At 42.7% G+C, this 19,716-nt stretch overlaps 3 protein-coding genes across 4 annotated transcripts in view; 1 reads left to right on the top strand and 2 right to left on the bottom strand.

Moving 5' to 3' along the window:
- Positions 1–795: 795 nt before the first annotated feature.
- Positions 796–19,716, bottom strand: part of LOC308328132 (protein kinase C epsilon type-like) — a 37,373-nt gene continuing 18,452 nt past the window's right edge. The window contains exons 3-4 of one of the 2 annotated variants that reach the window (XR_013965261.1): positions 17,902–18,102; positions 17,490–17,669 (exon numbers count right to left, since the gene is read on the bottom strand). Coding sequence is in view for 1 of the 2 variants with exons in the window: in XM_080781851.1 (XP_080637977.1) it covers positions 903–924 (22 nt within the window). In the remaining variant the exon portion in view is untranslated. Of the gene's footprint in view, positions 925–17,489; positions 17,670–17,901; positions 18,103–19,716 lie in introns of those variants that run through there. The other variant, XM_080781851.1, reaches the window with a different exon arrangement.
- On the top strand, positions 2,475–9,101 carry LOC308328299 (extracellular calcium-sensing receptor-like; the record flags this gene model as incomplete). Its single annotated transcript, XM_080782068.1, has 6 exons — positions 2,475–2,494; positions 3,641–3,864; positions 6,123–6,343; positions 7,209–7,436; positions 7,530–7,653; positions 8,188–9,101. 6 exons carry the CDS (start codon positions 2,475–2,477, stop codon positions 9,099–9,101), a joined length of 1,731 nt encoding a protein of 576 aa, XP_080638194.1.
- Positions 13,946–16,125, bottom strand: LOC308328298 (extracellular calcium-sensing receptor-like; the record flags this gene model as incomplete). Its single annotated transcript, XM_080782067.1, has 4 exons — positions 13,946–14,859; positions 14,936–15,059; positions 15,226–15,375; positions 16,024–16,125. The coding sequence occupies 4 exons, from the start codon at positions 16,123–16,125 to the stop codon at positions 13,946–13,948; spliced, it is 1,290 nt and encodes a 429-aa protein (XP_080638193.1).

Here is a 19,716-nt window from a genome sequence, read left to right as displayed (position 1 = left end):
CTTCAATACAAAGACTGTTAACTGTGAGTGGACGATCAAATTAAGCATTACACTTGTTTACAAGAGGGTCCACCGTGTTCAATTCATCAAAACATTTAGAGACGTACAAATAGACACTTCTATATAGCCAAAGAACAGAACAGGAATTCATCATCATCATACTATAATTCAGCGAATGTCTGAATGTCTGTCTGTCTGAATGTCACTGACAGCGCGTTATCTCATCATTGACTGCACGAATCACTCCCACTTTTCACACAGGCATTGACCATATGAATATGGAGGTCTTTTCTCGATTTGACACATTAATGATTAATAATGCATTTATTAGTGAATAAAAACAGCCGTTTACAGCCGTTTATCCGTGGTCTATCTCCGACCGAGCCACACTATTAGCACACATCTCTCCATGCTAAAAAAAAACCTGCATGCTCCCAGAAACCGGCTAGGCTACTTTTTACAGACGCAACTGTCATATTTACTGTACAAATATTGTTTTTACATCACCACACGATGGGCAATGCGCCCGGGCGCAGTACCCCCCACGGCCACAAGAGGGGGGCAAATATCTCACAACGGGTAAGGGCTAGTAATTTATAATTCATCATAAATTCCTCCCTTAGGTTCCAGGGAATAGAGCAGAGTAAGATTCTTTCCTCATCAGATTCAAATCCTTTAGGTGCGAGCTATGCTGCAGCTCATGATGCGGTTCGGCTGGACTTGGGTGGGACTGTTGTTTGGCGATGACGCCTACGGTCACAACGCTGGCCGAACCTTCCATTCGGATCTGGGCCGGTCCGGCGTGGGCTGCGTGGCGTATTCAGAGGCTCTGCCCTTTGACAACGACCTGCACAAACTGGACAGGATCGTCACGGTCATGAAGGAATCCACGGCTCGTGTGGTCATCGCATTTGCATATGGAATCTATATGATAAACATCATGGATGAGGTTGGTTTTATTATCAGGGAGTTTTGTATGTATGTATGTATGTATGTATGTATTTGGTTAAAATGGGTAGGGTTTAAAAAAAGGCAAAGGCATGCTCTGTTGCACTGGCCTAAAAGTGGGTCCTTAAAAACGGCTTCAACTTCTGAGATGTATGTATGCATGTATGTATTTAAAAGGGGGGCTTTTTTGTAAAATCCCAGCCCACAATACCTTCATATATTTAAAAATAATTCCAAAATTGGGTTACCAGGGAAGGGCAACATGCCTATTCACTATGCAAGGCAGAGGCGTCCTGAGATGTATGCATGTATGTATGTATGCATGTATGCATGTATGCATGTATCATGTATGTATGTATGTATGTATGCTTGCTTTTATATATGATATAATGGTTATAAGGATTCTAAAATAAGTTACACTGAAGGAAATGCATTGCCTCATTATATGATACATTATTGTGTGTGTGTGTGTGTGTGTGTGTGTGTGTGTGTGTGTGTGTGTGTGTGTGTGTGTGTGTGTGTAGGTGTTAAGACAGAAAGTGACAGGTCTGCTATGGTTAGCGGCCGCGGGGTGGGCGTCAGACCCTAAGTTCCATGCTCCTCACTACATGCCATACCTGGCGGGCACCCTAGGGGTCGCCATCCACCGTGGAGAAATACCAGGATTCAAGGACTTCTTGTCAAAAATACATCCTCACAATGACCCCGACATTACAAATGAAAACTCCATAGTGAGTAATTATGTATATATGATATTCCAGACGTTATTCCATAAACATTTTCCCGGGGTAAAAGGAAAGGAAAGGTACTATGTTTACCCAGGGTAACTGGACTAAGGAAAGGAAAGGTACCATGTTTACCCAGGGTAACTGGACTAAGGAAAGGAAAGGTACCATGTTTACCCAGGGTAACTGGACTAAGCTCAAGAACTTGTTTACAGCCAGGCCCTGCTCATAGAACATTTCATGGTAGAGGTTCAATGCCTTGTCCAAGGGCACTTCAGCGGTGGTAATTTTAACGTGCCGGTCAGGGGATACGAACTAGCGACCTTCCGATAGAGAAGGTTTTTGTCGACCAGTTGAGCGTGTCACCGCAACAAATCTCTCCCTGTTGTAGATTCAATTTCCGACGATCACACCCCTTGTCGGTTATAGTGAGAAATCCAGGTATATGCTCTGATGCAGTCAGATCCTAGGCCCCTACCGCCCTTGGCAATAGGGCCCAGGAAATACTACTGTTCAGGTGTTCTGAGAGGGTACAAACCGGCTCTCATATAGAGCGGGATAGCACCTCTTTGACAGGAAAAACAGCAAGAGTTCCCAGTGACTCGCCCGTGGACACTGCTTGCTGCACAATTCCGGTGTAATTCTTCTGATTACCTGTTCACTTTGCATCTGTCCAAAATATACCAACTGTGATAAGACAACAGCAGATAGTACATAAAATGAGGCAGGGATTAAATCCGCCTCATAACATCATATAAACATACACTCATACAAACACATCAATATTACTCACCAGCATAGATGAACGGCAAGCGGAAGTTGTTTGTTAATCCAAAATGTGTTTATTTCTCCAGATAATTTGCAGATATACGGTTTACAGCAAAAAAAAGGTTAAATGGCAAAATATTGTCAAAAATACAACCAAAAATGTTAGAAAAGCTATAGGATACAGGAAAAATATCCGTTGGAAAGAGAATATCAAATAGGTAAAAAAGAAATGACTGGAAAAAAAAACTTATCTAAAACTATAGGGAAAAAATTCAATGTTCACCGGGAGCACAACACAGAGTACTGTTCTCTCCAGAGGACACTGCTAGCAATGGGGGAAAAAAGGTCCTTCTCTCCTCTAGCCTCCCTCCTCAAATACCCTCCTCCCAAATCCTTATCTTCTTTGACCATTTGGCCCTGGCCTGTTTCATGACTTTGTTATTACAAACACTTCAAAATGTTAATCCCTCCTTCAAAATTATGACTCAGATACCCTTAGTACACACATTTAAACAATACTCTTAACATGCACATCTGGAAGCTTAATCCTACCAAAGGCATGCACAATCTATATTAAAAAACTCACTACTCTATCCTTTTCTCTTTATTTTTGGCAGGGAGGCGAAAAATCTTCCCCTTTTCTTTTGTAATCACACTTTTAAAACATTAAAATACAAAACAAAATAATAAACCGTTCCATGAGTAAAACTCTTAGTGGGTATGTTACGCTAAAACTTTGTTTAACGGAACATCATACTGCTACACCCATTAATCGAACTATATCCTAAAATGCGACACAATAAATGAAAATAAAAACACATAATTATCATGTTCTCTTCTTTGAGAGGGGCTGGGGTACAACCCTTCCCTTAATCCTTTGACCGTCAGGGAAGGGGGGGGGGGGGGGGCAGAGAGGGGGACAGTTAACAACTAGATCTGTCACACACACACAACCTGTTATCTTTCCATCTTTCCCTCTTATCTCTAGACTCAAATACAGCAAAACCAAAACAAATTCAAACAAAAAACCAAGGCATCTTTATACGCACTTAAAAGTAAATATGGTTCCATACCAAACAATCATTTAACTGAAATATACAAAAGATCTCATTTACTTTAGTTTATTCATCACTAAAAACATCCCCTTCTTTGTGGGCCTGCTTTGTGGATTTATCAAAAATCCTCAACCCTGCGGTAAGGTCTCACACTGGCTCCGCCTCGGCCCCTCACACGTCCTGCCCTGAATCCTGCTTCAACTCTGACACCTTCGACCCTTCTCCCCTGGGGCAGCACCGGACCTCTCTGGTCGGTTCTCATATCCCGGTCCCTTGCTCCGACTCCTCCATTGTAACCATCCATAGCTGGAGGAGAAGATTTACGGGCCCTGCCATCCTGGCAAGAACGTGCCTCCTGCACATGAAAGGTGGGAGATAACTCCTCCGCCCTGGTGTACTTATTGTAAGCCCCGTGACCCCACTGTTGTTGTGTGCTTTTATCAGTCTGGGGTCGCCCAGTATACAACCTGGGAAAGCTCTCCTCATAACCGGAAGGCTGTGCCACTAGCCGGCGCGGTGACCCTTTCCTCAACTGTGAGCTGTCCTGAACACTCACCCGCCCCTGCTCTGTAACCAGCGCTTGATTTTCGCGCCTTCCTTCATCTCTGGTGTCCTGCCGCCCGCCCCTTTTGACCTGATCCAATGCAACTTCATTGAGGCCTACCGTCGGCCTGTTAACAGTTTTAAAAAACCTTTTTCCGATGTCAGGCCTAAATGGGTTAAAACAGGATCCTGAGTTCTTAGTGGCTGATGGTGAATTCCCTAACACTTCCTGACTGGCACTGCACAGAACACCAAAATAAACCCAATAACATTTCCCTCTTTATTTGTAGTGATTAAACAGCGCGGTGCCTCCACTGTGGAAATACTACACCAGTTATGGTATATCTGCACTTCCCCAGAACATTATTTAGAAAAAGAATGTGTATGACAACCTTTACCTTAACAGACACACACACAGGTCCACAACAATTAAAAGCATCAAAACATGTGTTTAAATGTGTGTGTGTGTGTGTGTGTGTGTGTGTGTGTGTGTGTGTGTGTGTGTGTGTGTGTGTGTGTGTGTGTGTGTGTGTGCGCGCGTCCAAAATGTAACAAATGTTTTAAACAACAAAATGTTATATCCCTGTGCTTTAAAATGTAAACCAACTCTGTTGCGTTTGTTTTGTTTTCTTTACTCCCGGAGTTAATTTGAATCAAATGTCTGTAACTAAACCTATTCATTTTCAACTAAACGGCAGTATGCAATAGCCATTTTAGAATAAGTACAACAATATATATATACCAGCAAGTATCACAATAGAAAATAAATGGTTTCAATAACAAACAAACAAATACCTTAAATCACCAACACAAATAAATGGTAAACGGTTTTGTACTTTGTTCAAAAACAAAAATAAAACAATACCTATCCCTTAACCTCACTGGTGAGGCAGTATCAAATCAAGAGAACCTTTCAAACATTTGTCTTCAAGAATTAACTCTCTGCATAAATTCCCAAAACAGCGAAAACCCCTATAGATGGCGCCACAAGTCTCCTTTTTCAAAACCCAGTCCAATCCAGTATTATAGTTCAATAAATAACCTATACCACCCAGCGATTTGGATTTATAATTCGTTGGGGCCCAGTTGGTGCACATAAATTCATAAAATCAATCCTCAATTTGGTCTAGCAAGCTATATTTGTACTCCAATCCCTGTCGTCAGACTCGTCACACAGTACTCACGAAGTCACAAACCACTTGTAGAACGACACAGCCCTATGGCTTTTATCCTCTCTACTGTGACGCGGTGGAACCCTCAGATACTGCCCGCATGGCCGGCACTTGCAGCCGGGCGACAGGGCTCCTCCTCTCGGCAACAGGCACTCGAACACAAGCGTCCAAAGTTTAGTGACAGTTTGGACTCCAAACAAACTGTCACTAAATGTCCGCCGCGGCTCTCACAAGTTGCGCTGCACTCACATGCACAGCATATGTCTTTGTGGTTGAGTTACAGTCGTCAATTAACGTGCGAAACACAGTTCATGCCACTGTGCAGGATAATAAACTAAAGAGATGACGACCTGTCTTCTCTTCCTCCTTTCTTCACACGCAAACTGGGCACAATGTACTAAACCTCCCACAATGCTGGTGAGGTACACCCCTCCCCCTTAAAGATAACATGTCCCCCAAAATGTTTAGTTAATACAATGATGACATTAAAACCATACGTATTAACAGGGCCCTACATAAGTAAGTAAATAAGTAGGCCTACATGTTATTTATAAAGGCCTTTTCCAAAAGAATGTGCTGTACAGTGGACAACAAGGTAAAAAAAAAAACAATCAAATTAAAACATTGGCCTGCACAAATAGGTCATGTAGACATTTCATTTCACAGGTCAAAATGCAAACTTTATAAAAACTAAATAAATATGTTTTCAGCAAATTCTTAAAACTGTCAACCCTTATGTTACCAGTTTAGTCGCAGGATTTTACAGAAAGCCCTTATCTGAGGACCGGAGTGATCTCACATTAGGTTTTTGAAGCAGTATAGGTCTGAGATGTAGTCTTCATTGCGTTTCTTTCAGGTGAGACAGTTTTGGGAACACACATTTCAGTGTAAATTTGCACCCCTTCCACCAGAGTGGGTGGACGCTGGTGGAAGGGTGTGTACTGGACAAGAGGACCTGGGAACAGCAGAAACCACCCTGTTGGATGTGTCTGAACTCAGGCCAGAGTATAATACATACAAGGCTGTGTATGCTCTGGCCCACGCCCTCCATGACATGCTGCAGTGTGTGCCAGGAAGAGGGCCTTTCCCTGGGCACAGCTGTGCCACTTTGCAGACTATACAGCCATGGCAGGTGGGATATTAATTTACACTTTAGTCTCTTAAGAGCCTTGCTGATGGGGAGCGATAAAACACGCCTATAGTTCATTTTCACTGAGACCTGCGTTTTTTGCTCTGAGAAGTCACGGTGCGACAACGCAAGGGTGAATTTGCTTTTGCGCGCGTGCTTGTTTCGTGTACACGCTGCCCGCGACTCACCAGAGTCCAGATCCAGACCCTCTTGAGCAGACCTGGAGGAGACCTGTCGTTGATCCAGATCTGGAAGAGACCTGTCGTTGATCCAGGCAACAACGTGTGCGTTCCACGCAAACTAATGTTTCTAGTTGTATTATAATTTAGAATAATAATGCATATTTAAATGTGACATTGGTAAATTGCATGAAAATGGTAGGATGGAAAAATAACCTTTTTTCTTAAATGTTCTTAGTAAATGTTAATGTGTTATAAATAATGTCATGCTGAAAACAATAGCCCTTTCTTTCTAATGGACTAATGCATAGACTTGGAAGGGTCTATGCTATTTATAGTTATTTATAGTTATTCATAAAGTCAGAAAGGTCTATGCAGTTATTCATTAAGTCCCTATCAGAACAAAAATGTTTAATGATCGACCTTTCATCAACCAAAAAATAATATTAATGATAGAAAATAATCATGCCGAAGACAAAGACACATACTTCAGCTCAATCTACTGTATATTACTGTATATCAAGCCTTCCCTCAGGCACAGATGGCTGGCATTATTGTGTTTTAAATAATGCAAGGGTGTAGTTTATATACAACAACGGTCCATCTCAATGTATTATTGCATATTATTGTATTCGAGAAGTAGGTAGTTGAAAGTCGATCTCTTCAGCTTCATTAGTTGTTCTTTGTAGCTTGTGTATTACCTGGAAAAGGTCAACTTCACCACGTCATTCGGTGAGGACGTGTCGTTCGATGAGAACGGGGACGTTTTACCCATCTGGGATATCATGAACTTCGCCTGGCTCCCTGACGGAAGTACGGAGGTTCAAAACGTGGGTGTGGTCAGGAAATCTACCTCCGCAGGAGAAGAACTCATCCTTGACGAGGACAAAATCTTCTGGAACTTTGAATACTCAAAGGTCACTTTGGCTTTCTATAGTCATTTCATACTGTGAATGTAAGTTAGTTAGTTTGGACTGAGATTGATGATTTTGTTTTACGTTCCTCTGTAGTCGCCTGGGTCGGTGTGCAGTGAGAGCTGTTCTCCTGGAACCCGTGTGGCCAGAAGGAAAGGAGAACCGGTCTGCTGCTACGACTGCATCGCGTGCTCTGAGGGAGAGATCAGCAATGAGACAGGTAGGTTCATGTAACAATGTACAGTAGAGATCAGCAATGAGACTGGTAGGTCCATGTAACAATGTACAGTTGTAGGGATGTTATAGGGATGTGCCGATGGGACATTTTGGCCGATATCAATATCCGATACAACTAACCCATTTTGAGCTGAGATCAGATTCTAAAAATGTCTTCTAAATCCTGACAGTTTTCTGAAAAAGCTATGAAAATACGTCAGTCGTTTTAAAATAGCAGACCTACAAGCTCGTAGCGCGCTATGAGATTGTAGATCTGCTATTTTTCAATAGCTAAAGCATAACATAATGCTAACACTTGTAGATCTGTTCAAGCTGTTACTTTGGGCTTGTTTATCTGTAAAGACAGATTGATTGATTGATTAATCGAACCGATTAGTCGATGCCGATTAATCTAAAAACAACTAAAATTGGCGGATACCGATGCGTGTTTGCCGATTAATCTCCCATCACTATAGTAGGTTATCTTTAGAACGATATTGTACGTGTCTGTCCCTTTAATTTCCTACCACTTTGTCAGACTCTACAGAGTGCACCGTGTGTGCAGAGGACTTCTGGTCCAGTCCCCAGCGTGACCACTGTGTCCCAAAGAGCATTGAGTTCCTGTCCTACCATGAGGCCCTGGGGATCTCCTTAACAACCATCTCACTGCTAGGAACATGTGTCTGTGCCGTTGTCCTGGGGATCTTCATCTATCATCGAGCCACGCCAATGGTCCGCGCCAACAACTCAGAACTGAGCTTCCTACTTTTGCTGTCACTCAAATTATGTTTCCTGTGTTCACTCCTGTTCATTGGCCGTCCCAGACTCTGGACTTGTCAGCTGAGGCATGCAGTGTTTGGGATCAGCTTTGTGCTGTGTGTCTCCTGCATCCTGGTAAAGACTATGGTGGTGCTGGCTGTGTTCAAGGCCTCCAAGCCTGGTGGTGCAGGCATCATGAAGTTCTTTGGTGCTATACAGCAGAGAGGAACAGTTCTGATTCTTACTTCAATCCAGGGAATAATCTGCATAGCTTGGCTTGTATCTGCCTCACCCGCTCCTCATAAAAACACACAGTACCTCAGTGATAAGATAGTCTATGAGTGTGATGTGGGATCAATAGTTGGTTTTGCAGTGCTACTAGGTTATATTGGCTTACTGGCACTTCTCAGTTTCGTCCTAGCATTTATGGCTAGGAATCTTCCAGACAACTTCAACGAAGCCAAGTTAATCACGTTCAGCATGTTGATCTTCTGTGCCGTGTGGATAGCCTTCATACCAGCATATATCAGCTCTCCAGGCAAATATGCAGATGTCGTGGAGGTGTTTGCTATTCTAGCATCTAGTTTTGGCATTTTGCTGGCGCTGTTTGGACCAAAGTGTTATATAATCCTTTTGAAACCTGAGAAAAACACTAAGAAGTCCATCATGGGTCGAAGTGCCACCAAGACGTAGGAGCAGATTAGGCTGTTTGTGTTTATTTTACATAATATATCGGACTGCTGATAACCTTGTTAGCAGAAGATTAAAACCTTTACCAGATAAACTAAAAGCAGTAACACAATCAGTGATGCAAACATGGGGTGTATGTGTTTGGTCCGATGTACAGATCTACAGTCATGATGAGACACTCTACAGTCTACACAACACCCAAAACTAACCTCACAGGATGCCACGGGTTAGTTTTAACCCGCCACAGATGAGTTTTTACCCGGCCACAGGTCAGTTGTAACCTGTGTCGGTGTTGTCGGACTAATACCTGTCGGACTGTTAGTCGGAAGTTAGTCAAATGTAAATTAAAGGGATATTAAGATTTGTTGAACTTAAGCTGTATATGAAATACTTGCCATTAATATCGTGGTTGTAACTGTATTAATTGATTGCCCGAGTCCCGTGGTGGGAGTTCTGCTCTGATTTTGGTCAATATCAAGTAGTTCCGGTCATTCTGTGGGGGGCACAGGGGCCACGCAGTAAAAGTAAATTAATCCACAAAACTATCGTCATTTGTATTGTTGACCTATTTCTAAAATATTAGCGCAACTTTCGTTTTTTTTTTATATATATTTTTTATCCCACGATTTTGTAACCCACTTTTCACCCCTGTGTCAATCATCTAATGTGATCCTGGGCTCTACACACCCTCCACCAACCTAGTCCCCATATATGGGGGACAAGGGGAGAGCAACGGACTTGAACTCATGCTTCTTTCATGTCTGAGTGTCCAAGTTGCTCCTTTACACCTGACAGGGGGGAGTTTCCCTGGTTGGACGTAGCGCGTGGAAGGAACACGTTATTCCAACCAGTTCCTTTCTCCTCCATCAGGCGCCCCGGCTGGCCAGGGGGAGGCAGTTTAGTGACCAGGATTACTGCATGTTTTTTGTGAGGGTACCTACCCTAGGGGACACGGGGAGAACATACAAAACAGAAACACAGAAACACTCTATCTATTTTTTGGACACAAAAAACATGCATATTTGTAAAATGTGAACTGTAAAATAAAAAATGTGTGCTCTACAAGTTAGTGAGTTCAAAGTACCTGTGTAATACCTTATGGGTTTCTGCATACCATGCAGTGTGAAGCCTACCAATTTTATTTATATTACAGCAGTTTTAACATGTACGTTTTGTGTTTGTATAAACATTGGATTTACCTTAAAACCTTTACAATAATTATAAAAGCTTTTTACTGTATGTATCAAATTGTTTTTGGATCGAGAATGGAGTTGAATCGAAAAGATCGATTTTGAATCGAATCGTGACCTGGAGAGTCGGAATCGAATTGAATCGTGTGGGAGACCCAAAGATTCACAGACATAGTCATAATGCCCAATCTTCAAATCACCACATGTGTCTGTTCCGTCCGTGCACGGAAAGCTGAAACACCTCCCTAATACCACGCACGCACACGCACACGCGCACACACACACACACACACACACACACACACACACACACACACACACACACACACGTAGGGCGGCTCAACGGGTACGTTCCTGTGGGTCTGGAACCCCCCCCCCCCACACACACACACACACACACACACACACACACACACACACACACACACACACACACAACAAGAACGAAGCCCAAGGGCATCTTCAGCTCACCAGCTGTGTCCCATATTATGCCAGTCTATTGGCTGGGTTATGTCATCTGCCAGGCAGTCTATTGGCTGGGTTATGTCATCTGCCAGGCAGTCTATTGGCTGGGTTATATCATCTGCCAGGCAGCTCCACAAACACACAAGCAGTGCTGTTATTTTGTATTAATTAATCCAGGCCTTGGAGGCCATTTAATAGCCTTGAGACAGGTTGAAGCTATACGACAACACCAATTAAATAACACATGGGCCAATGCCTCATTTAATCTGCTCTTCTGATTAAATTGGTATCGGTGTCATCTAAGCTCAGGTTTGCTTTGATAACAGCCGCAAAAAATAATTTGTATTGTTGAGTCTCATGTCTCACACCTTCCTGTTCACAATACAACCTAGATTCTCTGTGGGGTTCCGGTCAGGCCAGCTGGCTGGTCAGTACACCAGTTACTAGTAGTTTTAACACAGTAATACCATGGTCAGTACACCAGTTACTAGTAGTTTTAACACAGTAATACCATGGTCAGTACACCAGTTACTAGTAGTTTTAACACAGTAATACCATGGTCAGTACACCAGTTACTAGTAGTTTTAACACAGTAATACCATGGTCAGTACACCAGTTACTAGTAGTTTTAACACAGTAATACCATGGTCAGTACACCAGTTACTAGTAGTTTTATCACAGTAATACCATGGTCAGGACACCAGTTACTAGTAGTTTTATCACAGTAATACCATGGTCAGGACACCAGTTACTAGTAGTTTTATCACAGTAATACCATGGTCAGGACACCATAGTTACTAGTAGTTTTAACACAGTAATACCATGGTCAGTACACCAGTTACTAGTAGTTTTAACAGTAATACCATGGTCAGTACACCAGTTACTAGTAGTTTTAACACAGTAATACCATGGTCAGAACACCAGTTACTAGTAGTTTTGGCTCTGTGGGCAGGTGCCAAATCGAGCTGGAAAGGAAGATTAGCATTTCCATGAAGCTTGTCAACATACCGTCTGAAGCACAACGTACTCTAAAAAGATGGCTGTGTTGAAAGTAACCAAGAAACAAGTTTTCACACTGTCAGTGGATCAACACCATGCAGAAGATAAAATGGCCTCAATCATCACTGTGTTTTTGTCAAGTCCAGAACCTCAACACAACCATCTATTATGATATTTTACAGCACTGTGTGCCTCCGTAGCCGTACATTGACGGCTTAATGTCGATGCTGATCTTCCTTTTCCAGCAGCACTAGTTGGCACCTGCCCACAGAACCAAAGCTGCTAGGAAAGGAAAGGTACTATGTCTACCCAGGGTAACTGGACTAAGCTCAAGAACTTGTTTACAGCCAGGCCCTGCTCATAGAACATTTCATGGTAGGGGCTCAATGCCTTGCCCAAGGGCACTTCAGCGGTGGTAATTTTAACGTGCCGGTCCGGGGATACGAACTAGCGACCTTCCGATATCAAGACCGCTCCGCAAACCGTTCGGCCACCGCTGCCCCAACTGTGTTAAAACTACTAGTAACTGGTGTACTGACCATGGTATTACTGTGTTAAAACTACTAGTAACTGGTGTACTGACCATGGTATTACTGTGTTAAAACTAGTAGTAACTTGTGTACTGACCATGGTATTACTGTGATAAAACTACTAGTAACTGGTGTACTGACCATGGTATTACTGTGATAAAACTACTAGTAACTGGTGTACTGACCATGGTATCACTGTGATAAAACTACTAGTAACTGGTGTACTGACCATGGTATTACTGTGTTAAAACTACTAGTAACTGGTGTACTGACCATGGTATTACTGTGTTAAAACTACTAGTAAATCGTGTACTGACCATGGTATTACTGTGTTAAAACTACTAGTAACTGGTGTACTGACCATGGTATTACTGTGTTAAAACTACTAGTAACTGGTGTACTGACCATGGTATCACTGTGTTAAAACTACTAGTAACTGGTGTACTGACCATGGTATTACTGTGATAAAACTACTAGTAACTGGTGTACTGACCATGGTATCACTGTGATAAAACTACTAGTAACTGGTGTACTGACCATGGTATTACTGTGTTAAAACTACTAGTAACTGGTGTACTGACCATGGTATTACTGTGTTAAAACTACTAGTAACTGGTGTACTGACCATGGTATTACTGTGTTAAAACTACTAGTAACTGGTGTACTGACCATGGTATCACTGTGTTAAAACTACTAGTAACTGGTGTACTGACCATGGTATCACTGTGTTAAAACTACTAGTAACTGGTGTACTGACCATGGTATCACTGTGTTAAAACTACTAGTAACTGGTGTACTGACCATGGTATTACTGTGATAAAACTACTAGTAACTGGTGTACTGACCATGGTATTACTGTGTTAAAACTACTAGTAACTGGTGTACTGACCATGGTATTACTGTGTTAAAACTACTAGTAACTGGTGTACTGACCATGGTATTACTGTGTTAAAACTACTAGTAACTGGTGTACTGACCATGGTATTACTGTGTTAAAACTACTAGTAACTGGTGTACTGACCATGGTATTACTGTGCTTAACTGCTCAACTGGCCTGACCTGAACCCAACAGAGAATCTAGGTTGTATTGTCAAGAGGAAGGTGTGAGACATAAGACTGAACAATGCAAATTCATTTACGGCTGTTATCAAAGAAAACCTGGGCTTCCATAACACCTCAACAGTGCCACGCCCCATTGGTGAAATAATGTGTTCAAAAGTAGCCCAGACCAAGTATTAACTGCATACATTAATATACTTTTAAGATGGTCGACATTACTCGTTTTAGTGGTCTCGTAAAATATTCTAATATTTTGAGATAGGATTTTTTGATTTTCATGGGCTGTATGCCACAATCATCAAGATTAAAAGAAAAAAATGAAATACTTTATGCACAATTGAGAATATATGAAAGTTTCACTTTTTGAATTATATTATGGAAGAAAATGAACTTTTACACAATATTCTATATCATTGAGATGGAGCTGTTATAGCAAATATCATTTGACAGGCAATTTGTTTCACATTACAAAATATATGTATATGTTAGTTATTTTAAAGTAAAATGTAAATGTGAATCTACTACTTAATCTACAATCAACTTCTACAATCGGCAATCCGATATATCCATATGCATGTAAAATACACACAAATAATTTTTGATTCTACGTCTTGGTGGCACTTCGACCCATGATGGACTTCTTAGTGTTTTTCTCAGGTTTCAAAAGGATTATATAACACTTTGGTCCAAACAGCGCCAGCAAAATGCCCAAACTAGATGCTAGAATAGCAAACACCTCCACTACATCTGCATATTTGCCTGGAGAGCTGATATATGCTGGTATGAAGGCTATCCACACGGCACAGAAGATCAACATGCTGAACGTGATTAACTTGGCTTCGTTGAAGTTGTCTGGAAGATTCCTTACCATGAATGCCAGGACGAAGCTGAGGAGTGCCAGTAAACCAATATAACCTAGTAACACCGCAAAACCAACTGTTGATCCAACATTGCACTCATAGACTATCTTTTCAGAATAGTATTGTGTGTTTTTATGAGGAGTCGGTGAGGCAGACACAAGCCAGACTGTGCAGATTATTGCCTGGATTGAAGTAAGAATCAGAACTGTTCCTCTCTGCTGCATGGCGCCAAACCACTTCATGATGCCTCCACCACCATGCTTGGAGGACTTGAACACAGCCAGCACCACCATAGTCTTTACCAGGATGCAGGAGACACACAGCACAAAGCTGATCCCAAATGCTGCATGCCTCATCTGACAAGTCCAGAGTCTGGGACGGCCAATGAACAGGAGTGAGCACAAGAAACATAGTTTGAGTGAAAGCAATAGTTGGAAGCTGAGTTCTGAGTTGTTGGCGCGGACCATGGGCGTCTCTTTATGATAAACAAAGATCCCCAGGACAATGGCACAGACAAATGTTCCTAGCAGTGACATGGTTGTTAAGGAGATCCCCAGGACCTCATGGTGGGACAGGAACTCAATGCTCTTTGGGACACAGTGGTCACTCTGGGGACTGGACCAGAAGTCCTCTGGACAACTGGTGCACTCTGTAGAGTCTGACAAATAGGACAAGATTAAAGGGACAGATTCACGTATCTTCATATAATCTGCTGTACATAATACTCTAGCTACCTGTCTCATTGCTGAACTCTCCCTCAGAACAAGCAATGCAGTCGTAGCAGCAGACCGGTTCTCCTTTCCTTCTGGCCACACGGGTTCCAGGAGAACAGCTCTCACTGCACACTGACCTAGGAGGCTGCAGAGGAAAGTAAAAATGATCAGTTTAAGTATACATTTCATTCACATCATTTGCTCAATTAAAATGTTTAGAAAGCTGAAATTACTTTTGCGGATTGAAAGTTCCAGAAGATTCTGTCTTCATCGAGGGTGAATACTTCATCTCCGGAGGCTGTCATCTTTACCACACCTACGTTGTGAATCTTTGTGCTTCCATCAGGGAGCCACGCCCAGTTCAATACGTCGAAGATTGGTAAAGCATCACCATTCTCATCAAAGTATACAGGATCACCACCAGATGTGGTGAAGTTGACCTTTTCCAGGTAATAGAGAAGCTAGAAATGGTGAGCAGAATCATGAAGAGCAAGAGACTTTAAAAACATACTTAAGGATCGTATTATGTGCCCAAGTCACGCTACACACTATTTGGGGATTTAAGCATTGTGCATTGTCCTGTTGCTGAGTTGCTATCTTCCGCCACCAGCCTCATTACTAAAACATGTGCTCTACCCCTTACATTATGCATTGCCTTTGAACAAAACCATATTCATAATGTCACCCACATTTGTTGAGAATTAGGAGTGAGGAAGACTTCTGCATCGTGTGTGACTATTGCATAATGAAGAGAGGCATGACCGTATTTCTAGACAAGAAGACACAGCCGTGAACGTGTATTTTATTTAAAATACCACATTCAGCAGAACATGTAATTACCACCTGCCCCCTATACAGACCACCTTCAGAAGAACATGTAATTACCACCTGCCCCCTATACAGACCACCTTCAGAAGAACATGTGATTACCACCTGCCCCCTATACTTGAGTGACGTCTCCTCTCAAGGCCTGCACCTCCAGCGTCGCTTCCTAGGTCCTCGTCTCGTCCCCCTGAGGTCACCAGCTCTGCTTCAGTCCGTCGTCCAGGCCACCCTCCTGAGGTCAATCATCCAGGCCGGCCCCCTGAAGTCGCCTGTTCTTCCCTCACCCAGCCTCCAGGCCGCCCACCTGAAGGCACCTGCACTGCCCCTGTCCAGTCTTCTGGCTCCCCATGTGAGATCCGGCCGGTTCCCCCATTGCTCTGGTCCATTGACTCTGTGTCCCTCCTTACAGACCCCCACCGCCCACCCTGTTCTGGACTTTGTTCTGGGGATGTCTGGAAGCCATCCTTGAGGGGGAGGCGTGACACTTTCTGTATTTAGTTAGTGCTTTACCGTACTATTTTCCTATGATTTTGTTATATTGTTTTCCTTGTGTCTTAGTTCCAGTTGGAGTTTTCTTTGCACTTGTGTACTCTTATTTTTGTAGTACGTTTTGTCTCTTGGTTTCCTCTGTTGCTTTTGTTGCCTGTGTTGTCTCACCATGACTAGCCTAGTGTTTCCACCTTGTCCTGTTAGTTCCCCAGCCTATCCCAGTGTTGATTATTAGAACTTAATGTTCACCTGTGCCTTGTTTTCCCTGTGTATTTATACTCCCCTGTTTCTTCAGTTCTTTGTCAGATCATTGTACGTCACTAGTGTTATGCTCCTAGTGAACTCCTAGTACTTTGACTCCCAGTGTTCTTGTTACTCCTTGTGTTCTCCTCGTGTTGGATTTTGGTGAATAAACCGCCTGCAATTTCGACTGCTCTGCCTCTCTGCCTTTGTCCTGCGTTTGGGTCCTATTGACCCTCTTGATTCACACCGTGACACCTAAACATAAAAAAAAAATCTACTAATATGTATTTTTTCATCTATACTGTGCATCTACCCATTGTTATATTATTAGCTCTTAATCCGCCAGCATTTTTTTTTAAATTTGAGCTCTTATTTTGAAAAGCCACAGTTTCAAGTCTACCGGAAGTAGCTTATCCTAGGACGCTCGACCGAGCCGAGACAGGCTTTGTTTACATGATCGATCTATGCCGGTGCACTGGAGAGCTCCACATCGCCGGCTCTGTGCCGTCAAGGAAACGCTGTTTTGACCAAAATGCCATCTGGGACAAGGAATAGGAGATACAGGCGATTGAAAGAAACGGATAGAATGGATTATTATGGCGACGACGATCTAAGATGAACGATCCAGTGCTGTGCTAACAACATTGCTAGCTAACCGGCTAACGTAAGTAGCATTATGGCTCGATCGATTGAATGCACTATAAAAGTGCAATTGCCATTAATCTTCGGCAATGGCGTTAAGCGTCAGTATCAAAATTAGGCTTCAATTGACAATGATCTTCGGCAATGGCGCTATAGGAGTTAACCTTTTAGTCTCACCTGCACAACCAAATAATATGTTGTTTCAAATGTGGTGTTTTTAAATGTGCAAATAAACAATACATAAAAACAATCCTACAGGTTAACTGAATTAATATCCCACCTGCCATGGCTGTATAGTCTGCAAAGTGGCACAGCTGTGCCCAGGGAAAGGCCCTCTTCCTGGGACACACTGCAGCATGTCATGGAGGGCGTGGGCCAGAGCATACACAGCCTTGTACACATTGTACTCGGCCCTGAGGTCAGAAACATCCAACAGGGTGGTTTCTGCTGTTCCCAGGTCCTCTTGTCCAGTACACACCCTTCCACCAGTGTCCACCCACTCTGGTGGAAGGGGTGCAAATTTACACCGGAATGTGCGTTCCCAAAACTGCCTCACCTGAAAGAACACAATTAATTCATAAGTATACCGGTAAATACAATTAATTGATTAATGTATTGATTATTCACTTCATTCACAGTTTGCAGATAGATACTATAGTGGTACAATTATACAATGGTGCAAAAAGGATAACACAAAATGTCCATTGTGGCCCTGTGTATTCAATTCATTGAGACATTTAAAGAGATACAATTACATAAATATACATTACAATTAAACAAATACTTACCATGTTATCCTCATGGTCATTGTCAGGACGTATTTTTAACAAGAACTCCTTGAAACCTGGTATCTCTCCACGACGGAAGGCAAACCCCAGGGTGCCTCTGAGGTACGGAAGGTAGTGAGGAGCCTGGAGATAACCGTTTCCCCACCAACCTGACGTGGCAGGTAAGATCCATAGCAGACCTGTCACATCCTGCTTAACCACCTGTCCATCGTTTCGAAAGAAATTAAACATTCTCATTTTAGATTATTCTAATTACGAATCTATAAATTCACATCCTCCACAGATGTATCGTACGGTAACACAAACCTCATCGAAGACATTAAACATGTAGCTCGCATACGTAAATGCAATGACCACACGAGCTGTGGACGTCTTCATCACAGAGACAATCCTCTGGAGTTTATCCAGGTCATTGTGGAAGGGCAGAGCCTCTGAATAAGCCACACAACCCAGCCCAGACCGGTTCAGACCAGACTGGTCCAGGCCAGACTGGAATAAGCGGGCGGCGTCATGGCCAGCGTCATCATCACTGAACAACAGTCCTACCCAGGTCCACTCGAACCACCTCATAGTCTGGAGCATAGCTCGCACCTGAGTGGACGAACAATGGACGGAAATGTACAATACAAGTACAGTACAGTGCAGGCAAACGGCGGCCCAGGGGCCACATGCGGCCCCCCGTGTTCACTTATGTGGCCTGCAGGTTAATATTGGAATACTGTTATATTATCGTTATATTTCAGCTGTTACAATTACAAACATGCAAACATGACACGCTTTAATTATATCTATAATGGTCAATATTAGTAATAATAATAATAATAATAATAATAATACCTTAGCACTTTTCTAATACCCAAAGACGCTTTACATGTGTGGTGGCCAGGGGGGGGGGGGGGCATGAGAAAAGACAACTTTATTAGAAAACGAGTAAAATAAGAGTAAAACCAAGTACGTAACAGGTTAAAAACACATCAGCTCGGGAATGCTACTCTGAACAGGTGGGTTTTCAGTGCGGTTTTGAAGGTGGGGAGGGAGGGGGCATCCCGGATGTGTTTGGGGAGGGCATTCCAGAGGGTAGGGGCGGCCCAGGTTTTGAGCCTGATCTTCTTGGGGATCACAAGGAGGCCTAGCTAGTAGCATAATTACAATTTATTTTTATGTCCAATGCATGCAAATGTAAGTTTTTAATGGAAGTTAACATAAGTATAAATAAATGCATACATGCATAAAATGTTAGGCCTACTTTTCAGGATTCCAATTAATCTGAGCAAAAATAGCGAATAATAATTCAGGAGTCTGTTAAAAATTAGCTAAAATAGAAGATCCCAAACTCAGAATGTGTCGCAGTGCAACGCTTGTTGAGCTAGAATGGAGATAAGATATTTCTACCCAACAGTATACGCGATGTGGCCCTCTGGGGTGAGTGTGGAAATATAGTGGCCCTCTGGAGTGAGTGTGGAAATATAGTGGCCCTCTGGGGTGAGTGTGGAAATATAGTGGCCCTCTGGAGTGAGTGTGGAAATATAGTGGCCCTCTGGAGTGAGTGTGGAAATATAGTGGCCCTCTGGAGTGAGTGTGGAAATATAGTGGCCCTCTGGAGTGAGTGTGGAAATATAGTGGCCCTCTGGAGTGAGTGTGGAAATATAGTGGCCCTCTGGAGTGAGTGTGGAAATATAGTGGCCCTCTGGAGTGAGTTTGGAAATATAGTGGCCCTCTCCTACGTCAAAGTTGCCCACCCCATGGGTTCGAGTATTCCAGTTTGTGAAACATGAACTATTAAATACCAACAGATCTATTGTTATAGAAGTTCAC

Source organism: Protomyctophum bolini, assembly GCF_963924005.1.
Source record: "Protomyctophum bolini genome assembly, chromosome: 14".
In the NCBI taxonomy this organism is placed as follows: domain Eukaryota; kingdom Metazoa; phylum Chordata; class Actinopteri; order Myctophiformes; family Myctophidae; genus Protomyctophum; species Protomyctophum bolini.
Note: the sequence above shows the minus strand (reverse complement) of the source record. Positions and strands in the feature narration are given on the sequence as shown.